The sequence below is a fragment of the Microcaecilia unicolor genome, chromosome 1 (assembly GCF_901765095.1).
Source record: "Microcaecilia unicolor chromosome 1, aMicUni1.1, whole genome shotgun sequence".
Taxonomy (NCBI): Eukaryota; Metazoa; Chordata; class Amphibia; order Gymnophiona; family Siphonopidae; genus Microcaecilia; species Microcaecilia unicolor.
This window is the reverse complement of record NC_044031.1, coordinates 316146356-316170790: the sequence shown is the minus strand read 5'-3', so window position 1 is coordinate 316170790 and position 24435 is coordinate 316146356. Positions and strand designations below refer to the sequence as shown.

General features: G+C 43.5%; 1 protein-coding gene across 1 annotated transcript in view; it reads left to right on the top strand.

The window, feature by feature from the left end:
• PXDC1 (PX domain containing 1) overlaps positions 1-23106 on the top strand; it is an 84797-nt gene extending 61691 nt beyond the window's left edge. The window contains exons 4-5 of the mRNA XM_030208625.1: positions 8243-8354; positions 22268-23106. Of these exons, the coding sequence (XP_030064485.1) occupies positions 8243-8354; positions 22268-22382 (227 nt within the window). The 3' untranslated portion in view covers positions 22383-23106. The remainder of the gene's footprint in view (positions 1-8242; positions 8355-22267) is intronic.
• The last annotated feature ends 1329 nt before the right edge of the window (positions 23107-24435 follow it).

Below are 24435 nucleotides of genomic sequence, written 5' to 3'. Positions count from 1 at the left end.
ACTGTAAGGGGCCCTTTTACTAAGGCGTGCATAAAAGTGGCCTGTGCTGGTGTAGGCACGTGTTTTGGACGCGCACTGGTCCATTTCCTCACTGCGCCTGGAAAAAAGGCATTTTTTTGTGCCGTAAAATGGATTTGCGACAAAATTAAAACCAGCACGCATCCATTTTTGGCCTGAGACCTTACCGCCACCCACTGACGTAGCGGTAAGGTCTCATGCGCTAACCAGGCGGTAAGCGTTCAACGCACGTAAACTGCCAATTACCTCTGGGTAAGTGCCATGTGGTAGAAAATAGAAAATATTTTCTGCGTGTTTTAGGCGCATGCCAAAAATGGAATTACCGCTCAGGGCACATGGTAGCCGGGCAATAGTGCCAATTTGACACATGTTGGACACGTGTAGTATGTTTGCTAAAAATTAAAATGAAATCTGCAGGGTGAAAAATAAGTTGGAAAATGGCATGCTGGCCGCATCTCCTGCATAGTAAATCAGGTGTGGCACACTCTTCCTAGGAGGCTCACCTAGAATCCCCCAGTTTGGCTTTCAGTTATAATTATGAGCAAGAACTTGCTTTTTAAATGGGATTTTTGCGTGACTTGATTCATTTTAATTTTAGTTACCTAATTATTTCCCTAATGTTCTGTTTGTTATTTTTATTTATTGGGGATTGTCATTTTCTATCAATTCAGTTTAAAATGTTTTTAGCATTTTATAGGCTATTTACTGCTTGGAGCATTCGTATGGAAAACCGAAACATAAATCAAACAAAATAAGTCAAATCAATCACAGAAATTAGTGTTGGGATCCTCGTCTTTTGCAGCCACACAGACACTTCTTCATAGCTGTATGCTTAAGTTTTAGGGGTGGAGTTATCAATGTGGGCTCCTGTTAAGATGAGCTATTTTACTGTTAACCCCAGTTATTAGTAACTAGGGGATCCTTTTACTAAGTTGTGCTGAAAAATGGGCTGTGGTAGTGTAAGCGTGTGTTTTGGACATATGCAGATCCATTTTTCAGCACATCTGTAAAAATGCCTTTTCTGATTTAAGACCGAAAATAGACGGGCGGCAAAATGAAAATTGATGTGCGTCCATTTTGGGTCTGAGACCTTACTGCCAGCCATTGACCTAGTGGTAAGGTCTCGTGCGTTAACCGGCTGGTAAGGGTCAATGTGCGTCAAATTCCTTTTACCGCCCAGTAGTGCCATGTGCCAGAAAATAAAAAAATATTTTCTGATGCTCGTAAGAGACGCACGCCAAAAATGAAATTACCGCCCGGCACACACGGTAGCTGGGTAGTAACTCGGAATTGGCAACCTTGGGCATGCGTAGACTCTAACATGGCTTAGTAGAAGGACCCCTAGGTCTCTGTGCATAAAATGGGGCCTGTGCTAAAATAGCATGAGTTAGTAGTAAAATAACGTGTCTTAACTGTAGCTCACGTTGATAGCTATGTCCCTTAGTTTTGTAAGCATATGCGCTTCTCAAAATAAAACCATATAAATGAACAGATAGATAAATAAATCTGCAACAACAGGTTCTACCACTACAGTGAAACCTGGCTCAGAGGCCCTGTATATCTTCAGAGAGATCAAATAAATCTCCTTTACATTCTTTTTAGGCATGCATCACTCCAGAATCATGAAAGAGATTATCAGAGTCATCACAATATGCTGGCACCCAGAATTTCTTCCCTTAATAAATAGAATTGCTCTCCTGATGTCACAAACACCTGAAGCTGGGTAGACAAAACACAGTGAGCATGCTCCTGTTGTCATGTTAGATCAGTCCTTGGACAAGGAGGCAATTTCATTTGCCCACACTTTATTTACCACACTATCTTCTATGAATGATTTTGAAAACACTTATGTGCACTAATTCCACAGAAATCAATGGAGAAAATAGATAAAAGGAGGGGAAAAAAACAGGAAATAATAATTGGTTGAGAAAAAAAATTGCATCGACATAATGAGGTTACAGAAACTGTTCTACAGAAGAATGGGAAGGACAATACAAACATATTATTTAAAAAGTAATTTTAAAAAGGAAATATTGTCCCAAATGCACATTTTGCATTATTCTCTCCACTCGTATACCCCCAAAAGACAAAAAAAAAATAGTTTTCATACAGTCTACAATCAAACACATCTATACTCACAGTGAGCAAGTTTCACAGCATCATTACTGTGAAAAAGCACCCTTTTCAAATGTAGGGCCCTTTTTACTAAGTCATGCTGAGTGTGTGCTAGCATTTTCGGCACGTGGTAATACTAGAGACATCTATACATTCCTATGGGTGTCTCTAGCGTTAGCATGTGCTAATTTTTAGCGCACACTAAAAATGCTAGCACACCTTAGTAAACAGGGCCTGTAGAGTCTCGGGACCAAAAGGTGAAGCTGATCATTTCCATAGGTACTACATTAATGAATAAATCCTGGCATGTACAGATTTCAACACTATTTCAACATGCTTGTGAGCTTATTTGTAGTAGAAAACAAGAATGGGGCTCATTTCCAAAGCTCTTAGACATACAAAGTTCCATAGTAAGTCTTAGTGGGTCTTTTACTAAAGCTTAGCTCGAGTTATCTGCAGCAGGGCCCATTTTATTCCTATGCGCCCTGCTGTAGATAACTCGAGCTAAACTTTAGTAAAAGACCCCCTAAGTGCTTTGAAAATGCTCGTCAATATCTGCTAGAGATGTGTATTTACTAGTATGCCATAAAAATGTTATTTTATGCTAAATTATTGCACACTAAGGGGTCCTTTTACAAAGGTGCACTAGTGTTTTTAGTGCACGCTAAAAATAAGCACACACTAAAAGTTAGAGATGGCCATATATTTCTATGGACGTCACTAGCGTTTAGCGCGTGCTAAAAATGCTACCGCACCTTTGTAAAGGCACTCTAACAGGCTTATTTTCGAAAGGGATCGCTGGCAATCTTCCGACACAAATCAGGAGATCGCCAGCAATCTCTCAATCCCGGCCAAATCGGTATTATCGAAAGCCGATTTTGGCCGGCCCCAATTGCTTTTTTGTTGCGGCACTGGCCAACCTTCAAGGGGGCGTGTTGGTAGGGTAGCAAAGGCGGGAAGGGGGCGGGCTGGGGTTATGAGATGGCCGGCTTCACCTTATTATGAAAAAAAAAACGCCGGCTTGAATGAGTATTTCGCCGGGCGGACTTGGTCCATGTATTTTTAGGACCAAGTCCCAAAAAAGAGCCCCAACTGACCAGATGACCACCAGAGGGAAGCGGGGATCACCTCCCCTTACTCCCCCAGTGGTCACCAACCCCCTCCCACACCCAAAATAATATTAAAACATTTTTTGCCAGTCTGTATGCCAGCCTCAAATGCCATACCCAGCTCCCTGACAGCAGTATGCAGCTCCCTGGAGCAGTTTTTAGTGGGTGCACTGCACTTCAGGCAGGTGGACACAGGCCCATCCCCCCCTACCTGTTATACTGGTGGTGGTTAATGTTGAGCCCTCCAAAACCCCCCAAAACCCACTGTACCCACATGTAGGTGCCCCCCTTCACCCCTTAGGGCTATGGTAATGGTGTAGACTTGTGGGCAGTGGTTTTTGGAGGGAATTTGGGGGGCTCAGCACACAAGGGAAGGGTGCTATGCACCTGGAAGCTAATTTTGTTTCTTTTTAAAGATTTTTTAAGTGCCCCCTAGGGTGCCCGGTTGGTGTCCTGACATGTCAGGGTGGCCAGTGCACTACAAATGCTGGCTCCTCCCACGGCCAAATGCCTTGCATTTCACCGGGTTTGAGATGGCTGGGTCCGGTTTCCATTATGGCTGAAAATCGGAGCCGGCCATCTCACCTACACCCGGCGATCCTATTCTAAATACACTTGGCTCCACCCGCTTACGGCGCTGGCCCCCGAAGATGGCCGGCCATCAATTTCGCCGGCGCCGTTCGATTATTCCCCTCTAAGTTGATTACAGTGAGTTAAAAAGCTGTAGTGATTTTTTTTTAATTCCATTAAAACGAATGTGTGAAATGAATTGAAAAAGCACCCAAAAATTGGGGAAAAAAAGCCAAACCAAAACTTTCTGGTGTGTTCACATCCCTAATATCTACTCTCATTTTCCCCAGGCTGGTCTTCCATCTCAGTGTCCCAGTCTCGGGTGGTCCATCACTAGATTCATAGCCCAGGGCCCCCACTGAACACTTATTTCTTCTTGGTCCTCTCCTTTAATTGCTCTTAGCATGTACACTTTTCTCCAAGGGAGCAGGTTCACCATAAGGGGATAAGATTTCCCTTCATGGCCCTGCCATAGAAATCTCTCCAAAAGATAACTCAGACTAAAGTGGGGTGATGCAACTCTCTTTATGAATCTCGGATGCAAAACAGTTACAATTCTGAGGTAGTCTTTCAATCCTGAGGCTGTACAGCATTGGGTAACACTGTAAATTCAAACTTCCTCTATATACGAGAACCAGTCTATAGGACGATTGACTTCCCAGGTGCTGGGGTACAACGTTCTATCTGGAATGTAATCTTTCAAGGTAAAAAGTCTCCCTGCGGTTGAGGTTAATCTATTTCCTTCTTGTTTCACACTCGGTCTCATTTTCCAGGGATTCATTTCCACATACACATGCTTCCAATTAAGAGCAATTTATATACATTACTTCCTTTACAGTCCATCTCCAGAGTGTGGCTTCTCAGTCCTGGTCCCATTGGATCAAGGGCCAATATGCTGCTCCATTTCTCAGTCAAACAGCAGGCAGAGGAGTGAGCAAAACCTCTGACCAGTCATGTTCATTTTACACTGGACTCAAACTACTAGAGTCAACGGAGTGAGATTCATTTCTGTCATGGTATGCACAAAACTAACCCATTTGGAGAAATTTCCCCCGAGACAAAACTCACTCACATAAGAACATAAGTAGCCATACTGGGTCAGACCAATGGCCCATCTAGCCCAGTATCCTGTTTTCCAAACAGTGGCCAAGCCAGGTCACAAGTACCTGGCAGAAACCCAAATCGTGGCAACACTCCATACTAAGAAAGTAATCAATAGAAATAAAACAAAATAAAACATGAAAAAGAAAATAAGATGATACCTTTTTTATTCAACATAACTTAGTACATTTCTTGATTAGCTTTCGAAGGTTGCCCTTCTTCGTCAGATCTGAAATAAGCAAATCTTGGTAGATGACAGTATATATAAGTGAGACATCAAAGCATTTCAGTGACAATCTAACAGGGTGGGGGATGGAGGTGGATGGGTGAGACAGGGGGATATGCATGGAGACAGGAGAGTGACAAACAAAGCAGTACAATTTACAATTTTATGGCTTATAATCGGCTAGAAAGCCTAGATCTCTGTTAAGTCCTGTCTGGTGGGTGTCAAAATATTTAATCATTTTGACTTCAAAGGTCTTACGTTCCTGTATTGTTTTAAAGTTACCTTTCAGGATTCTTACTATGAAATCACTAGTACAGTGTTCTGTTTTTTTAAAGTGTTGCCCCACAGGTGTGGCATCCTGGCTGGCAATGGCGTTTTTCATGTGATGTCTATGTAAATTAAATCTTGTTTTTAGCATCTGGCTTGTTTCTCCAATATAGGTCACATTTTTTACACTGGATGATGTATACCACATTGGAAGATGAGCATGTGAAGGATTCCTTTATGTTGAATGTTTTTCCTTTGTGAATGACTGTGGGGTCCTGTGAGATGTTTTGGTATAGTTTGCAGCTGGGTATATTGCAAGGATGTGTGCCATTCTCTTCTTTTTGAGTCTGTGTTGGGAGCTTACTTCTAATTAGCTTGTGTTTTAAGTTGGGTGGCTGTCTGAAAGCTAGCACTGGTGGGGATGGGAATATCTCTTTCAGTAATTCATCCTCCTGGAGCAGAGGCTGTAGATCTTTTATGATTTTTCTTAATTTTTCCAGCTCTGGGTTGTATGTCACTATGCAAGGACTCTTGTTGTCTACTACTACTACTTAACATTTCTAGAGCGCTACTAGGGTTACGCAGCGCTGTACAAATTAACGAATAAGGACGGTCCCTGCTCAGAAGAGCTGTCTCAGTCTTGAAGGCCCAGTGGTGCTCTTTTTCTTTGTATACTTTCTTTGTATGCTGTATTTCCCTCTCTGTTTGCTTTTAACACTCCATACGACAAATCCCAGGGCAAGCAATTGCTTCCATTGTCTGCCTCAATAGCAGACTATGGACTTTTCCTCCAGGAATTTGTGCAAACCTTTTTTAAACCCAGATATGCTAACCGCTGTTACCACATCCTCCAGCAAAGAGAGCTTAACTATTCGTTGAGTAAAAAAAAAATATCCTCCTATTTGTTTTAGAAGTATTTCCATGTAACTTCGAGTGTCCCCTAGTCTTTGTACTTTTGGAACGAGTAAAAAAAAATCGATTTACTTCTACTCGTTCTATATTACTCAGGCTCTGATACGGATTCTAACTCCCAGACTTCCACTATTTATTATTTATTTATTTATTTGGATTTATTTGCCGCCTTTTTGAAGGAATTCACTCAAGGCGGTGTACAATAAGAATAAATAAAGCATGAACAACAGGCAATTACATCAGTAAAAATATTCAAATAACAGAACAAAGTATGTATACTACTTTTTGTTGCTCAACACAATCTGAATTACGGGAACCACTGGTTAAAATCTAATTCCTTATTCTATTTCCCAGTTGGTACTTGAGTATTATTCTCCCAGCAAATGTTTAAATTACTACTTTTATCCAGTTGGACCTCAATGCTTCCAAGCTTGACTGATCTCCAAGAGATCACACTTTGCTCAATATTTATATGAGCACCAACGCTATTCCTGGAGCTAATTTTATCATTGGTCCATTTTATTCATAAAGGACCCAGTGCTCACAGGGCAATGTAAACCCCCCCCCCCCCAAAAAAAAAAAAAAAAACTTAGGAGGAAAACCCATTGATCCAGGGGCCCTACGTCCCTAAATATATTCCACTACTGAGAGAACAATATTCAATGAAAAAAAAAAAATTTGAAATCTGTCACCAGTTAACTTTTCTTATTTTGTTTACATTTTCACTGACTTTCTTATTTGTGCCCACACCACTCAATAACACTTCTATATAGAGAATATTCAAACTTTAAACTTTCCAATACTTCACAGCTACAAGTACACTTATCTTGTTCAATAGTCCTGCACTTTGCTGGCAGTTTGTTATGTGGATGGTAAGTGGTAATTTCTTCTCCCAGCTAGCTCTCCGATATCATTCTTATCAGCTGTTCCTGCCGATTTCCTCAGCTAGCGTTCCAATATCATTAACATCAGCTGTTTCTGCCGGTTTTTTCAATTAGTCTTTGAAATCAATACCATCAGCTGTTCCTGCCAGCTCCTGCCGTTTTTTTTCTTTTAACACACTCAAGCCTCTACCATCAGCAATTTCTGCCGGGTTTTTTTCTTTTTGTTACCGTGCTATAGGAAATTCTCTCCACATTCTCGTCTTCAATTTCTCCTCCAACGTCTCATTAACATCTTGTTTCGAAAAGGGAGTGAAGCGGCAATATTAGTTTGCGAAACGAGACGTTAATGAGACATTGGAGGAGGAATACTGGGACATGAAGCTAGAAAGTAGTACATTTAAAACTAATTGGAGAAATGTAATTAAACTCGACATGTAATTAAACTCTGGAATTCGTTGCCAGAGAATGTAATAAAAGTGGTTAGCTTAGCAGTGTTTAAAAAAAGGTTTGGATAGCTTCCTAAAGGAAAAGTCCATAGACCATTATTAAAATGGACGGGAAATATCCACTTCTTATTTCTAGAATAAGCTGCATAAAATGTTTTGTACTGTTCTGGGATCTTGCCAGGTACTTGTAACCTGGATCACTGTTGGAAACATGATGCTGGGCTTGATGGACATTCGGTCTGTCCCAGTATGGCAATATTTATGTACTTATGACATTTGTGGTGGTAGCTCCTCCTGTGTGTACCAGATACATCTTGTCTTGCTGGTCACAAATATTTTTTTTTCTTATCAAATATCTGTTGAAAAAATTCTCATATGACAGTTGTTGCTCCTGTAATTCACTCACAAGATGCCAAAAAGGATTTGGGTGCATGAAGCCATAAAGGATTTTTTTGTCTATGTGTTGTGTTTGTAGCAGAGTCCTGTGAAAGAAACAGTACATTAAATGAGACATAGATCAGCCGTGAACTTTTATGTTCCCTAGGAGAATGTATTCTGAGTGTATTTTATTTAACTTCTTATTTTCCTCCACAGAAATCATGCGTTCCAATGGATTTTGTTTAGCTAACACCGAAACAATAGTTATTGATCACAGTATACCAAATGGGAAAGATGAAGACTTGGATGTGGATTCAACGGAACACTTGTAAGTACTGTCAGGGAATTATTACCCTCAAAATTTCAATTCATATCTTTCTAGAAATAAAATAAAATGCCAACTTATCTTTTCACATCCCTATCCCTGGCCCTTGAAAGCTGTAAACATACAAGCAGAACTCTAGATATCTACATGTTAAGAATATTGCATTATTTAACTGTGGTGCACTCGTCCAGTCATGGGCAGGGCAAAATTAACACTATATTGGACCCTACGCAAGCATACATTTGTCGGCCCTCCCCTACCATGCATTCGCATTCATTCTTTTTCTCCCCCACTGCTAGTGGCATAGCTACAGTTGGGAAGGGGCTTAGAGGCCAGCCAAATTTTCGGTTTCAATTTCGAATTTGGCACTGAAATCCAGGTTGAAACCAAAACATGGGGCCCTTCCCCCCACTCCCCACCATGATTACTCACTGCCTGACACTGGTAGGCTCTCCCCGGTGGTCTAGTAGCCTCTTGGGGCAGGAATAAACCCCATTCATTCCTGCCCCATGCCACTGCTTGAATGGAAATGGCAGCTGAGAGGTCCACGTGCATGTTACTGGGCGCACAATGCAGAAGTTAACTTGCATGGTAGACATTGACGCACAGGGCGGGGCAGACACTCATGGCGAAACCGTGGGTGAGGGGGAGTGTGGGCGGGGGGACGGGGTGCAGTGGCGATTTTGTTTGGTTTTGAGTGTATGGGAATGATGGCTGCGTTGGGGAGTGGAAACAGAGATTAACCAATGGGCTTCCTTGATTTTTTGAGTGTCTTTGCTCCGCCCTCGACGTCATCATGTTGTGACGCGAGGGCGGGGCAGACAATCATGGCGAAACCGGATATCTCGCCCGCCTCAAGTTTCCGGCTTGAGGCTTCATTCGAACGTTGGAGGTGCCTTTTATATATAGAGAAGAGATATACATAATCCATGCACATAAGTGGCAAACTAAACTTTTTCAGAGATGAGGAAGTGGTAGAACTCAAGATCATGAGCTGAAGTTTCAGGGGACTTAGGAGCATTGTCAGGAAATACTTTTTCAGAGAAAAGGTGGTGGATGCCTGGAATGCCCTCCCGTGGGAGGTTCTGAAGACAAAAACAGTGACAGAATTTAAGAATGCGTGGGATAAACATAGAGGACCACTATACAGGAAAAGGATGGAATCCAATTAAAGCAAAAACTTAAATATCCTCATAACTGGAGTGAGCTTTGAAGCAGGGGCATAGCCGGACCTCGAGGTGGGAGGGAGCCAGAGTCTTGGGGGGGGGGGGGCACATTTTGGTCTGCTGCCACCCTGCCGCTCTGCAACCACTTCCAACGCTGTACATCTTGGCTGGCGGAGGTCCCCAACCCCCGCCAGCTGAAGATTTCATCAAGCGCTGGTCTCTGGCGCCACTGCATTGCCTGCCTTTTTCTCTCTTCCCCTCACGTCCGGCACACTCCTTTTAGTGAAACTGAACATGCTCAGTTTCTCTAAAAGGAGCGTGCCAGATGTGAGGGGAAGAGAGAGCAGGGCAGTCAATGCAGTGGCCCTGGAGACCAGCGCTGAATGAAATCTTCAGCTGGCAGGGGTTGGGGATTCCCGCCAGCCAAACCAGGGGCCCAGAGCAAATTTGGGGGAGCCCAGGCCCCACGTAGCTACACCACTGCTTTGAATGCAGCTTCAGATTAGGAAGTTAGACCAATACTGGATAGACTTCTATGGTCTGGGTCCTGTAAATATCAAAAACAGATCAGGATCAAGGCTGGAGTGGACTTCAGTGAGAACTCCAGTAGTTGGGAAGGAGGACTGGTGCCGGGCAGACTTCTGTGGTCTGTGCCCCAAAATTGGCAAGAAGAGGTTAAGTATACCAGGGTTAGTGTGTTGAGTGCCAGAATCAAATTTGGTCATCTTGTTGGGCAGACTGGATGGATCGTACAGGTCTTTATCTGCCGGCATTTACTCTGTTACTATGAGATCATTCCAGAACCCTGGAGACAACTCCCTGGACACATACAAGGAATTGTCTTAATATTGGGGGTGCTCAAGCACCCAGAGCACCCACAGAGTCGGCTCCAATGATCCCACATGAAAAATGCATTATGCTAATCACTAGGCATCTGGAACAGTCCCTCATTCTACTGCTGAATTGAAACCTTGGCTTTTGTTCCGTATGTCAAAGTTATTGACAGTTATTTCCTAACAGAGTAGCCTTCATCTAGGTGCCTCAGATAATGTACCCTCTTTTGTAACATTTTAAAATGCTTTCTCTTTGAGTCTTCCATGGAAATCGGGACATTTGTAGCTCTGGCATGCAGGCAGATCACAGTAATACGTTACTTATATTAACTTACTCAAAAACTATTTAAAAACGCATAACTGTATTGGACATGAGTTTTCGAGGACCACACAGTGAGGCAGCAAAACATCAGGGTGAGATGGGGACCGATGTTTTAGTCAGTGAGTTATTTTCTGAGGAAGAAAGCGGACTACAAGTGAAAAGAAACTATACCTTTACCTCCCCTCACTCCCCACACACAGCAGGACACATTTTGTTAAGCCCAGATGTAGCTAATTCCTCTGTTAAATATCTTTTCGTTCTATTGTTGAATTTTTCATCTAACTCCTTCAGGTGTCAGTTCGTTATATGGCTAAGTATTTTCTGCACAGCGGGGATTATATTGCAAAACATATTTTATCTGATTCAGTCGTTGAGTCACAGGATGCGCTATAGAGTTGTGGAAGACAAATCGTTCTAGCCTGCTGCTATGGTGAAGCATACAGCGGGGTGAAGGATAGTAGATTTTTCCCAAGATGATTCAAATTAGTGATAATTAGTGTATCCTAGAACAGGAGGACATAGAAGGACTTCCTAAAATGCTGGATTTTTTTTTTCTTACACTCAAGGTTTTCCTCCTGCTCCTTTGGGCTTCCAGTTTACTCTGAACTGGACATTAATAAGACTGTGGTATCATGAGCTTTAATTCACAGCTACCCAAAGCATTACCCCCAATTTGTAACCTGTGGTCTAACCCAGTTATCACAGCAACACTAATGTATTCATTAGTATTCTTTTTTTTTTTTTTTTTGTTTGCTTTAAATAAGAAGTAAAGTTAGCATACAATTTTAGCAATTGTTATTAAGTTAGTTTTTTACAGTCATGTATGATTGGCTGTTACTGTCATATGACTGCGCCTTGTAGCGCTATAGAAATGCTAAATAGTAGTAAATAGTAGTAGTAGTGAGATATTATAGATATAGATATAATCCACACACATAAGTGACCCAAGATCATGCCTGAGCCCTGGTCTTCCACATGAAGAATGCATTATGCTAATCATAAGGCATTTGAAACAGCCCTTCACTGTGTTGCTGAATTGAAATCATAGGGGTACATGTTCAGTGGGGTTTAACCAGGCAGGAGAGGCTCCGTTACATCCATCTTGAATCATTTTTGCGTTTTTATTTTTATTTTTCATAATTCAAGCTTAATCGTTATATGGCCCACTCTAAAATCTCCATCAAAAGCTTCTTCTCCAAAGGATAATTCTTCTCAATGGAGTTATCTAATTCTTGGGGAAGATTCTGATATCTGTGTGCAGCCTTTATGTTCCTTTCTGCACTACTACTACTACTATTTAGCATTTCTATAGCGCTACAAGGCGTACGCAGCGCTGCTCAAACATACAAGAAAGACAGTCCCTGCTCAAAGAGCTTACAATCTAATAGACAAAAAATAAAGTAAGCAAATCAAATCAATTAATGTGTGCGGGAAGGAAGAGAGGAGGGTAGGTGGAGGCGAGTGGTTACAAGTGGTTACGAGTCAAAAGCAATGTTAAAGAGGTGGGCTTTCAGTCTAGATTTAAAGGTGGCCAAGGATGGGGCAAGACGTAGGGGCTCAGGAAGTTTATTCCAGGCGTAGGGTGCAGCGAGACAGAAGGCGCGAAGTCTGGAGTTGGCAGTAGTGGAGAAGGGAACAGATAAGAAGGATTTATCCATGGAGCGGAGTGCACGGGAAGGGGTGTAGGGATGGACGAGTGTGGAGAAATACTGGGGAGCAGCAGAGTGAGTACAATAGCTGAATGTTTGTTCAGTGTAGTCTTCCAGGACAGAAGAAGAGGACACAGTGGCACATTTTCCCTTCCTCTCCTCACCTGTGTGAGGGCTTCACTGGGGAGGGGAGACTTGTGAAGTGTGTCTCACTAGAGAGAAAGAAGGCATGAGTGGGTTTGGTAGGGGTACCATATGTGAGGTGTCTGTAGGCCTGAGCTCAAAGTGGATGGGTACAAAATTTTCTCACCACCCCCACCCTCCCCCTAAATCTCCCATACACACACACCCCAAACACAAAATACAAAATACCTGCTCTTGAGGGAATCCCCAAGCCCTGCCAACTCCAACAGAAGCCACAATGTTGTACAAGCTTAGCAGCAGAAGGAGTCTCTTAAAAGTATGCCCAAATAAACAGTCACAGACTGTTGTAAACATAACAATCATAAATCAGTCTGTATTAAAAGACTAAATTGCTAAAGAGAGGTCTTGAAAAAGACCGTTTGTTGAGGAAGTAGTGGTCTCTAAGATGTCCACTACTGGAGTATGTGGGACTCTGGAGTGTATGGGAAAGTCTGGATGTGGGAGTTGAAGTGGGGAGGAGCATGTCTTTGCATAGGAGGATGGAAGAGTATACAGGGTACATATGGGGGTTTTTTTTCATCATCTCTTCCACTCCTCATATTCTTTCTTCATCTTCCCTTTCCCGCTTTCTGTTACCATCTCCTATCACTTTTCTATGCTAAGCAGAATCACTTTTGGCCAGATCAGTGCTGCCACAAATGATTCAGATTCTTCCTGTGCAGGGGCCACAAATCTTCACATCCTTGCCAACCAGGTGGGAGAGGGGGGCTTATATGTGGTGAAGGTGTATACAGTAAACTTCGCTCCTTCCCTCTGGACCCTTTATAGTTCCTGGTTTCAGCTCCACCCCTCCGATCTCACTTCCTCCTTGGGCGGGACTGGGGAGTTTTAGATTTCAAAACAATTTTATTGATTTTGTTTAAAGAAAAAAAAATAATTAATATAACAATAACAGGGTTTTAAGGTGGCTCGCAGTACCCGAGGGTTCCTTCTTAAGGGTGAGGGGCAGTGTTCTGTATACTCCCTCACAAATAAGTAAAATGATGCTAATCAGGCAACTTGCTAGAAGATAAACTCAGTTGAGGTGTAGAATGTAGACTGAGAATAGATATTATCTCTACTGTATAAAAAAATTGTTAGATGGTTAGTGTATAAAATTCTCCATTAGGTGTTTTTCATTGATTGAAGGTGCAATATGCTTTCTTTGCTTTTTTGGAACCAGAGGCAGAAATGTTTTCACCAGAATATCCTTAATGAATATGCATTGAATGTAATGGAGGTGACAGGCATACATATCTGTCTCATGCATATTCATTAGCGATATCCTGAAAACCTGATTGGTTTGAGAACCACTGACATAGTAGATGTCAGCAGATGAAGACTAGAATGGCCCATCCAGTGTGTCCAGTAAGATGGAGTTCTTTTCTTTTCTAAAATTTTAGATTGTACACTGCTCTGGTCTGCCGTGGCAGTTAGAGCGGTATAGGAAGTTTTAATAAACTATAAACCATGGTTAGCGTTGTAACTGCTGCTCCTTGAGGGCTACCTCCTTGAGGCACACCCTACCAATGAAGTTTTCAGGATACCCACAATATATATGCACATATACATGAGATATATTTGCATGCGCTGCTTCCTTAGTATGCAAATCTTTCTCATACATATTCATTGTGGATATCCTGAAATCCTCACTGGCTAGGTATTCCCTGAGGACTGGGTTGAGAGCTCCTACCTTAGAAGCTCAAAACAGTCATTTCACTGCTGTTTTGAGCTGAAGCACCCAATGCTTGGCTTCCATCCTCTTGCCGTTAAGGGATCCCCTGTCCTTATCCCACACCCTTTTGAATTCTGTCATTGTTGTTCCCACCACCTCTACCAGGAGGGTATTCTAGGCATCCACCACCCTTTCTTTCTGTGAAAAAATATTTCCTGATCTTGATGCTAAGCATACCTCCTTGCAGCTTCATCTCTTGTTTGTATGTAAGCCCTGGCCTGGTTGGGGTCACTTAGGCAGTTGCCTAGTTTTCTTTTCAGAGCATGAGAGGGGGCCAGATACACAATATTTGTTTTCTGGGGCATGAGCCAGGATTGGAGACTCCTCCAGGAGGCCAAAAAAAGCAGGTAATCTTCACACACAATTCACACACTCTTCTTCTTAAATAACTGAAAACATATGCTAGATGTTTATTTTTTTATTTAGAACATTTATATCCCACAGATTCCCACCATGGCGGGCTCTATGTGGTTAACAACATTTATGAAAAAAACATCATACAAATTCAAGGTTGGAACAGAGAATAAGGAACATCTTGGGAGGGGAGCAAACAACAGGAGGTACAAACAAGGGCTGGTAGGAAATTAAATAGCAGAAGAGTATGATTTATCACATAGATAAGTCTTAAGGGACTTCTTGAACACATTGTGGTCGGTAGTCTCCTTTAATGTAGATGGTAGAGCATTCCAGTAACAAGGACTCACAAAGCAAAAGGAGGAGGAGAAGAGCAATTTGTATCTCAGATTCCTGCAGCTAGGGTAGTGGAGAGTGAGATAGGTACAAGAAGGCTTTTTGGAATTCCTAGAAGGGAGGTCAGTCAGGCTGAACATATAAGCTGGAGCTTCCCTGTAAACGATCTTGTGGGTTAGAGCACAGATTTTGAATTCGATATGCTCCTTTATCGGGAGCCAGTGAAATTTCTCTCTAAGGGGTGTTGCTGCTTCAAACCTTGATTTACCAAATATTAATCTCGCTGCCGTATTTTGCGCCGTCTGGAGTTTCTTTAGGATGTGTACTGTGCAGCTGGTGTAAATCCCATTGCAGTAGTCAAAATGGCTCAATACTAGAGTGGATTAGAGTCCGGAATAAGTCACTCGGTAGGAATTGCTTGATGCGTTTAAGTGACCGAATGGAAAGGAATATTCTTTTCGTAATAGATGTTACTTGAAGGTCGTGAAACAAGTGGGAATCCAGAATGACACCAAGCAACTTCAAGCTATCTGCGATAGGGAGGGAGTAGTCCAGCGCAGCAATCGAGCTCGGGATAGATTTATTAAACTGGGAGGAGAGAATGAGGCATTGGGTCTTTTCTTTGTTAAGCTTGAACTTAAAAGCGGTTGCCCAATTGACCATGATGGCAAAACTGTTCTGAATTGCATCTCAGATTTCGGTTAAAGAAGATCTGAAGGGAATGTAGATAGTTACATCATCTGCATAGATGTAAGGGTTCAGGCCGTGGTTGGATAAGGCCGCAGCAAGTGGAGCCATCATAATGTTAAATAGGGTTGGTGATAGGAGGGAGCCCTTAAATAATTGAAAATATATGCTTGATGTTCTCTGAACCACTTGCTATTTACTCAATCACTATAGATCAGAGTTAAACAGGCACTTCTTCAGCAGAGGCAGGCATCAAACATATTTACAAAATGCAAAAGCTCCAACTTCTCATGCACAAAAAACCTCCTTTACTCCACAGGGAAAACAGACTGTTCTCCAAAGTTCACTTCCACAATTATCATTACTTTTAGTAGCAATGTCGATTATGAAAAGATAGCCACACTCTTGTGACTCTGATGATCTCTTCTGTACCTGAGACTCTGTAGATGGTGAGTCTCCTGATGGCTGCAGATAAGCTGGTGTCCTCTGGGATCTGCTGAATTCCAAGCCAGTAAAAATAAAGCAGTTTTCTTCGTCTTCTCTTATTTCTGTTGAGTGTGTAGGGGGCTCCCCGATGCCCCTGTTTTACCCATACTGCAAGATAGTTTCTGTGTAATAACAGAAACCTGATAGCCTTATTTTTATTGTCAACTATTTTTAAGATTCACTGTGAAGTATAACCCAGCTAACGACTGCTTTGCTGCTTCTGGCCCTTAAAGCATTAGGTCTGAGGACCACCCTAACTGTAAGGGTCTTGGCTGGAGGGAAAACCAAGAGCCATTAACGGGCCCTCCCAGGACCACCACTGCCACCCCCCAGACTGCCACAAAAATTGGGGGACCAGAGACCAAAGTGTGGGGGAACATTTTGCCCCACCTCTCTGCCCCCTGCCGCAACTCCACATACCTTGGCTGGCAAGGGTCCCCAAGTCCCACCAGCAGAAGCCTTCCTCCAGTGCTGTTCTCTGCCGCATTGCCTGCCTTGTCCCACCAGCAGAAGCCTTCCTCCTGTGCTGTTCTCTGCCGCGTTGCCTGCCTTGTCCCACCAGCAGAAGCCTTCCTCCTGTGCTGTTCTCTGCCGCATTGCCTGCCTTGTCCCATCAGCAGAAGCCTTTCTCCAGTGCTGATCTCTGCCGCATTGCCTGTCTTGTCCCACTAGCAGAAGCCTTCCTCCAGTGCTGTTCTCTACCGCATTGCCTGCCTTGTATGCGGAGGAAGGCTTCTGCTGGTGGGACAAGGCAGGCAATGCGGCAGAGATCAGCACTGGAGGAAGGCTTCTGCTAGTGGGACAAGACAGGCAATGCGGCAGAGATCAGCACTGGAGAAAGGCTTCTGCTGATGGGACAAGGCAGGCAATGCGGCAGAGAACAGCACAGGAGGAAGGCTTCTGCTGGTGGGACAAGGCAGGCAACGCGGCAGAGAACAGCACAGGAGGAAGGCTTCTGCTGGTGGGACAAGGCAGGCAATGCGGCAGAGAACAGCACAGGAGGAAGGCTTCTGCTGGTGGGGCAAAGCAGGCAATGCGGCAGAGAACAGCACAGGAGGAAGGCTTCTGCTGATGGGACAAGGCAGGCAATGCGGCAGAGAACAGCACAGGAGGAAGGCTTCTGCTGGTGGGACAAGACAGGCAATGCGGCAGAGAACAGCACAGGAGGAAGGCTTCTGCTGGTGGGGCAAAGCAGGCAATGCGGCAGAGAACAGCACAGGAGGAAGGCTTCTGCTGGTGGGACAAGGCAGGTAATTCGGCAGAGATCAGCACTGGAGGAAGGCTTCTGCTGGTGGGACAAGGCAGGCAATGCGGCAGAGAACAGCACTGGAGGAAGGCTTCTGCTAGTGGGACAAGACAGGCAATGCGGCAGAGAACAGCACAGGAGGAAGGCTTCTGCTGGTGGGACAAGACAGGCAATGCGGCAGAGATCAGCACTGGAGGAAGGCTTCTGCTGGTGGAACAAGACAGGCCATGCGGCAGAGAACAGCACTGGAGGAAGGCTTCTGCTGGTGGGACAAGGCAGGTAATTCGGCAGAGATCAGCACTGGAGGAAGGCTTCTGCTGGTGGGACAAGGCAGGCAATGCGGCAGAGATCAGCACTGGAGGAAGGCTTCTGCTGGTGGAACAAGACAGGCCATGCGGCAGAGAACAGCACTGGAGGAAGGCTTCTGCTGGTGGGACAAGGCAGGTAATTCGGCAGAGATCAGCACTGGAGGAAGGCTTCTGCTGGTGGGACAAGGCAGGCAATGCGGCAGAGATCAGCACTGGAGGAAGGCTTCTGCTGGTGGGACAAGGCAGGTAATTCGGCAGAGATCAGTACAGGAGGAAGGCTTCTGCTGGTGGGACAAGGCAGGCAACGCGGCAGAGAACAGCACTGGAGGAAGGCTTGTGCTGGTGGGACTTGGGGACCTCAGCCAGCCAAACCAGAGGCCCCGAAGCCCTGTGTCTGCTCCTTCCCAGCATCTAAAGGGGACCCGGCGCCAGAGTTTTCTCTCTCCTGCTCCTGTCGGAATGTGATCACCCTGGTCCCATCAGGAGCAGGAGACAGCCGGCCCCTCCTTGGAGGCTGGACCTGGGGGAATCTTGCCCACCCCCCACCCTTGGCGGCCCTGACCAAGAGACAAAAAGTTTGAATTTTGTTCCAGGCTTTATAGCCCTGCAAAATTCCTTCCAAGAAAAACTCCTCCCTTAATCTAAATACTGGTCAAACTGGACACTCCCAGACTCTCCTCCATCACAGGGAAAAATAGTAGCTATAGACACCATCATTGCACTGCTGTACTCGATGACCAGTGATGTCACTGAATATACAATTCAGATTCCTATTGGTTGAGGCTATGGGAATTTTCTAGCACACAGTAGAGAGATGTGGTAACCGTGTCAGTTCACTTTTAAAGGTAATCAATAGAAATAGAATAAAATAAAACATAGAACAGAAAATAAGATGATACCTTTTTTATTGGACTAACGATACATTTTTTGATTAGCTTTCGAAGGTAGCCCTTCTTTGACAAAGAAGGGCTACCTTCGAAAGCTAATCAAAAAGCTTATTAAGTTAGTCCAATAAAAAAGGTATCATCTTATTTTCTGTTCTATGTTTTATTTTATTCTATTTCTATTGATTACATAGCACACAGTAGAAACTGTGTGAAAATCCTATGTATGTCAATTATAAAACACACACAGATACATATAAAATTTGTAGGAATATTTGTGCATGTCTCAGAGGAAATATACATGTGAGGGACTACTTTCCTGGTGAAGGAGGAGCCATTTTATAACAGCATTTATTTATATGCATATTCCCTTTGTAAAACAGGCATAACCCATGCACATATCTCCTACGCAGGTTAAGCAGTCTGTCATAAAACTTTCCCTCATTGTCAGTCATGAACTCTACAGACGTGTTCCTTTAAATGTTAGGGTGAGATTCAGCCCATTAATTTTCCAATATGCAGAGTCATTCAGAACATTCCTTTCTCTCTTGATCTGAAAATCTTATTTGTTTTCCCCTGCTTGACTATTGTGTATTTGCAAGTAACTCATTCCTTTTGTTGTTACTCTTTTGTACTTTTTATATGATGAAAGCTGGCCCATTTATCTCGGAAATACTGCAGCAAATATTATAATATAATGCAGCCATCATCTGTTGTTGTTCTGTGTGTATACTGTATACCATTATTATGTCTCATTTGTAAAGGGCTACCGGGCACACACAGCACTGCAGACACACATTGGAGACAGTCCCTGTTCTACAAAACTTACAGTCTAGTAAAGACAAGCATGCACGTCCTAAACTGAGGCAGAAAAGGAGGAAAAGAGGAAAAACAGCAGCAGCCAAACATAGTAACCCGCTATGCTTGGATATACAGTTAAAGGGTTTGAACAGTTCATCACTGTAATGAACGTAACAGTTGCATGTAATAAGTCATACTAAAATGATGACACCTTATCAATAATAATAAAAAAGTTATCCAGGTGATCTATTGTAATAGTTATTATCATCTAAGAATGGTATCAGGTAGCCACGTACTTGCTGTTGCAGTGTGGTTTCCCATGAAACTATCCTGCTTATTTTCGAAAGAGAAGGGCGCCCATCTTCCGACACAAATCGGGAGATGGGCATCCTTCTCTCAGGGTCGCCCAAATCGGCATAATCGAAAGCCGATTTTGGGCGCCCTCAACTGCTTTCCGTTGCGGGGACGACCAAAGTTCACGGGGGCGTGTCGGTACCATACCGAAGGCGGAACTGGGGCGTAATTAAGAGATGGGTGTCCTCGGCCGATAATGGAAAAAGGAAGGGCGTCTCTGACGAGCATTTGGCCGACTTTACTTGGTCCATTTTTTTCACGACCAAGCCTTGAAAAGGTGCCCGAACTGACCAGATGACCACCGGAGGGAATCGGGGATGACCTCCCCTTACTCCCTCAGTGGTCACCAATCCCCTCCCACCCAAAAAAATTTTTTTTTTACATTTTTTGCCAGCCTCAAATGTCATACCTAGCTCCATGACAGCAGTATGCATTCCTGGAACAGTTTTTAGTGGGTGGAGTGCACAGGCAGGCAGACCCAGGCCCACCCCCCCTACCTGTTACACTTGTGGTGGTAAATGTGAGCCCTTCAAAACCCACCCGAAACCCACTGTACCCATATGTAGGTGCCCTCCTTCACCCATTAGGGCTATGGTAGTGGTGTACAGTTGCGGGGAGTTGGTTTTGGGGGGGGGGGGTTGGGGGCTCAGCACCCAAGGTAAGGGAGCTGTGTACCTGGGACCAATTTGTGAAATCCACTGCAGTGCCCCCTAGGGTGCCCAGTTGGTGTCCTGGCATGTCAGGGGGACCAGTGCACTATGAATGCTGGCTCCTTCCATGACCAAAGGGCTTGGATTTGGTCGTTTTTGAGATGGGTGTCCTCGGTTTCCATTATCGGCGAAAACCGAGGTCGCCCATCTCTAAGGTCGATCATCTCAACATTTAGGTCGACCATCTCTAAGGCCGACCTAAATGTTGAGATTTGGCCGTTCCCGACCATATTATCAAAACAAAAGCTGGACGCCCATCTTGTTTCGATAATACGAGTTTCCCCGCCCCTTCACCGGGACATCCTTAGAGATGGGTGCCCTTAGAGATGGGCATCCCCGTTCGAAAATTCCTCTCCAAGTCTTCCCATCCAGGCAGTGAGTGAGTTAATTTCCCGTGTCTGGCTATTGCACTTGTTGTAGCTGAAATCAAATAGATAACTAGCTTAAGAAAACTTGTGTAGGGCCTTCCTGTCATAGGCTTTGTAGTCCCACCATTGGAAGAAGTGGAAAGTGTAGTCCTTTGACGACCTTGATACATCTATTATCTTTACCGAAAAACTGAAGTACTGAGCAGGTCTGCCACCTGCAGAAACATGTTCCCACCTGACTGCACTGTATCCAGCAGGAATCTGATAAAACATTATTTATTTGCTGTAATGTAAAAGGGGTATAGTAGGCGCTATAGGAAAGTTTGTATGACACTTCTTTCAAAGAGGCATCTACTAGGATTGTAGCAAAAGCTTAACAAATATCCTCTCACTTTTTCCTGGTTAGTGCCTCTGTCTTACCACGCTGTATATATCTTTTTTTTTGTGGTGTATCAATTCCTTGGACTAGTGCATCATATGATCTATTGCACTCTTGTTATTAAACCTCCTCTCCCCCACCCCACAGACATTGACTTCCTTGTACACAAGTTTTTATTTTTATTTTGGAGTAGGCAGACTGTATCGAAAAACCATCACGTCTGTAATTGTTCCATAGCTTTAAAGCTTTCCCTTTCTTGAAAACAGATCTGACATGAATAATATATATTCTTAGCTCCTAAGGCAGGAGAGCACAAGTTCAATCCTCAAGGGCTGCAAACAGGTCAGGTTTTCAGACTATCCCTAATGAATATACATGAGGGAGATCTGCATGCATAACCACCTCCATTGTGTAGAAATCTCTCTTGTGCATTTTCATGAGGGAAACCAGACTTGTTCTTGGCCTTCCAGGGCTGAACTTGTGCACTCCTGTCCTATAGAAGCCTGTAAATTCCCACCTCCTAAGTAGGCTGGCTGTTGCAAAGGCTTGGGTTTGGGATCTCTTTCAGCTTTTATCAATCTGAAATACCATTTTGGGTAGATAAATGCACAGGGAAGGCTATTGCTCTGGGATAGACAACAGTCCTATATGGATTCCTAATCTTTTAAAATTGTTGCTCCAAATTACACCAGTGGCGAATGTTATCTTTATGTACCAGCATACTACTACTACTACTATTTAGCATTTCTATAGCGCTACAAGGCGTACGCAGCGCTGCACAAACATAGAAGAAAGACAGTCCTTGCTCAAAGAGCTTACAATCTAATAGACAAAAAATAAAGTAATCAAATCAATTAATGTGTGCGGGAAGGAAGAGAGGAGGGTAGGTGGAGGCGAGTGGTTACAAGTGGTTACGAGTCAAAAGCAATGTTAAAGAGGTGGGCTTTCAGTCTAGATTTAAAGGTGGCCAAGGATGGGGCAAGACGTAGGGGCTCAGGAAGTTTATTCCAGGCGTAGGGTGCAGCGAGACAGAAGGCGCGAAGTCTAGAGTTGGCAGTAGTGGAGTCTGGAAATTTTAAACTTTATTTTTACTTTTTTTTGCCTTTTATTTTCAGGTTTCAGAATGGTACTGAGTTTTCTCCTGAGCCCAACAATGATGACCCAGCAGCGTATGTCACAAACCTCTCCTACTACCACCTGGTACCCTTCGAAACAGATATTTTGGACTGAGGATGTCAAACTATAGGGGTCAGCTTCCTTGCAGAATTCTGCCTTTACGCACAGCACAGACACCTAAATCCACTATAGCTCTGCAGTAAACTCATACAGCATTACACTTTGCTGCCTGGATGCTACGGAAGTGGTTTTATGTACCAGCACACCTTGTGTTTCTTTCTGAATGTGTCGTCGGCGAGCTCCAGCGTCCTTTGTACTGTTGCCTTCCTGTACGGATCACGCAAACTCTTCTTTAGTGAAAGTGCTGAATTTTCCCACATTCTTATCAAGAGTATACACTTAATATTGAAGGAAATAAATATAGGGTCAGGCTGCAAGTTGATGACACAAATGCCTTCAATCAACAAAGATATTTCTGCTTTATTGAACTGACATGCAGTATCACTGGTGCCTTGAGTGATAATATACACCTACCAGCTTCACCATTTGGATCATGGTGCTCTGTTTATTTCTTTCTTGTAGTTTGAATTTTGATCTGACAGTCTAATTTGTTGTACAAGAAGGGACGCTTTTGAAAATTCCCCATTATTTTCACTTGAATGTCGCAGGGACTCTGACATGAGTACAAAAGTTTGAAAATATGAAAGGAAGGCAACTTTATTGACTAACACCATCCCTCCCCCACCCCCCTTTTCCCATGCACATGGCTGTGATTTTCTTCTAGCTCTCTGGAATTCGCATTCCACACTGTGACCCGCAGAACACATTTACAGAATTTCCAAACAGATCTAAGCCAGCAGTGAATTTACTTCAAAAGAGAGCTTGGAAATTGAGGCTAGGGGTAGTCCCAGCTAGAGCTCAGCGAAAAGCCACCATCCACGCAAACAGAAAATCCTTTCCAGGTGAACAAAGTTGGCTACCGAGTCTCTATACTACCAAGCTGAGCAGTAGAAACTGCCTTTCCATGTTCACCGAGCCCTTAGTGGAGCCATTGCCATAATAAATTTTTGAAGGGCTCCAAGTGTAGATAGATCCTTCTAGAGCCATGACATGTGGTGCTTTTTCTCAGCCTAAAGAGTTTGAGAGCTGTGTAGTGATCTGTTATTAACAAAAGATATGCTCCTGTAAATAACAGTAAATTATTGAGAATTCTAATAATTTTATACAGTATGTTTTAAAATATATTTTAATTATATGAAATGTACTACTCACATTAAATATATTTAATATCTGCAATTGAAATATTCCTTTCTGGGGGTTTTTTTTTGTGGTGTAAAAAGGAACAGTGGAAGATTGAGTCAAACACCTCAAAGGGATACTCAATGGAATAAAAGACAAACAATTTGCAGTTGAAAGGAAGGTCTACAACAAATGATTTATGTATGACATCGGTGGGTTATAGATAGGCAACAGAACATATTTTTGGCTGGAGGAGGAGCCAAACAAACCAATCTCCAGCCTGCCTCCAAGCTCTCCAGCTTCTGATACTGTGTTGGGCAAAATTTTATTGGGACCATGGCCCCTGTGGCCCACTCCATTACGCAGCTTATGGCATGGAGGGACATAATTGAATGGCGCCGGCCATCTATTTATTTATTTATCACATTTGTACCCCACGCTTTCCCGCTCATGGCAGGCTCAATGCGGCTTACGTAGTAGATAGGATTTCAATGTATTGCAGAGAGAAGAACAAGCTGTAGTAAAGCTGTAGTAACATAGAATGATAAAAGTAGTTAGGTGATAGAACAAGAGAAGGGGTAGTACAGGTGGGAGAGGTAGGGAGGGGATGAGTTATATTAGTCGGAGGATTTGTTGAAAGAGAGTAGGGGTAGGGAAGAGGTTGTGGGAAGACTGGTGGGAGGGGGTCTAGTTCATTGTCATTAACGCTTGGTTGGGTGTTGAGTGGATGGGTACATAAGTTTAAGATGGATCATTTGGGTAAGCTTGCTTGAAAAGGTTGGTTTTCAGCAGTTTCTGAAAGGTTAGGTGATCGTTGATTGCTTGAATGGGTCTTGGTAGGGCGTTCCAGAGTTGGCTGCCTATCACAGAGAAGTTGGATGCATAGTAGGTTTTGTACTTGAGTCCTTTGCAGTTGGGAAGGTGTAAG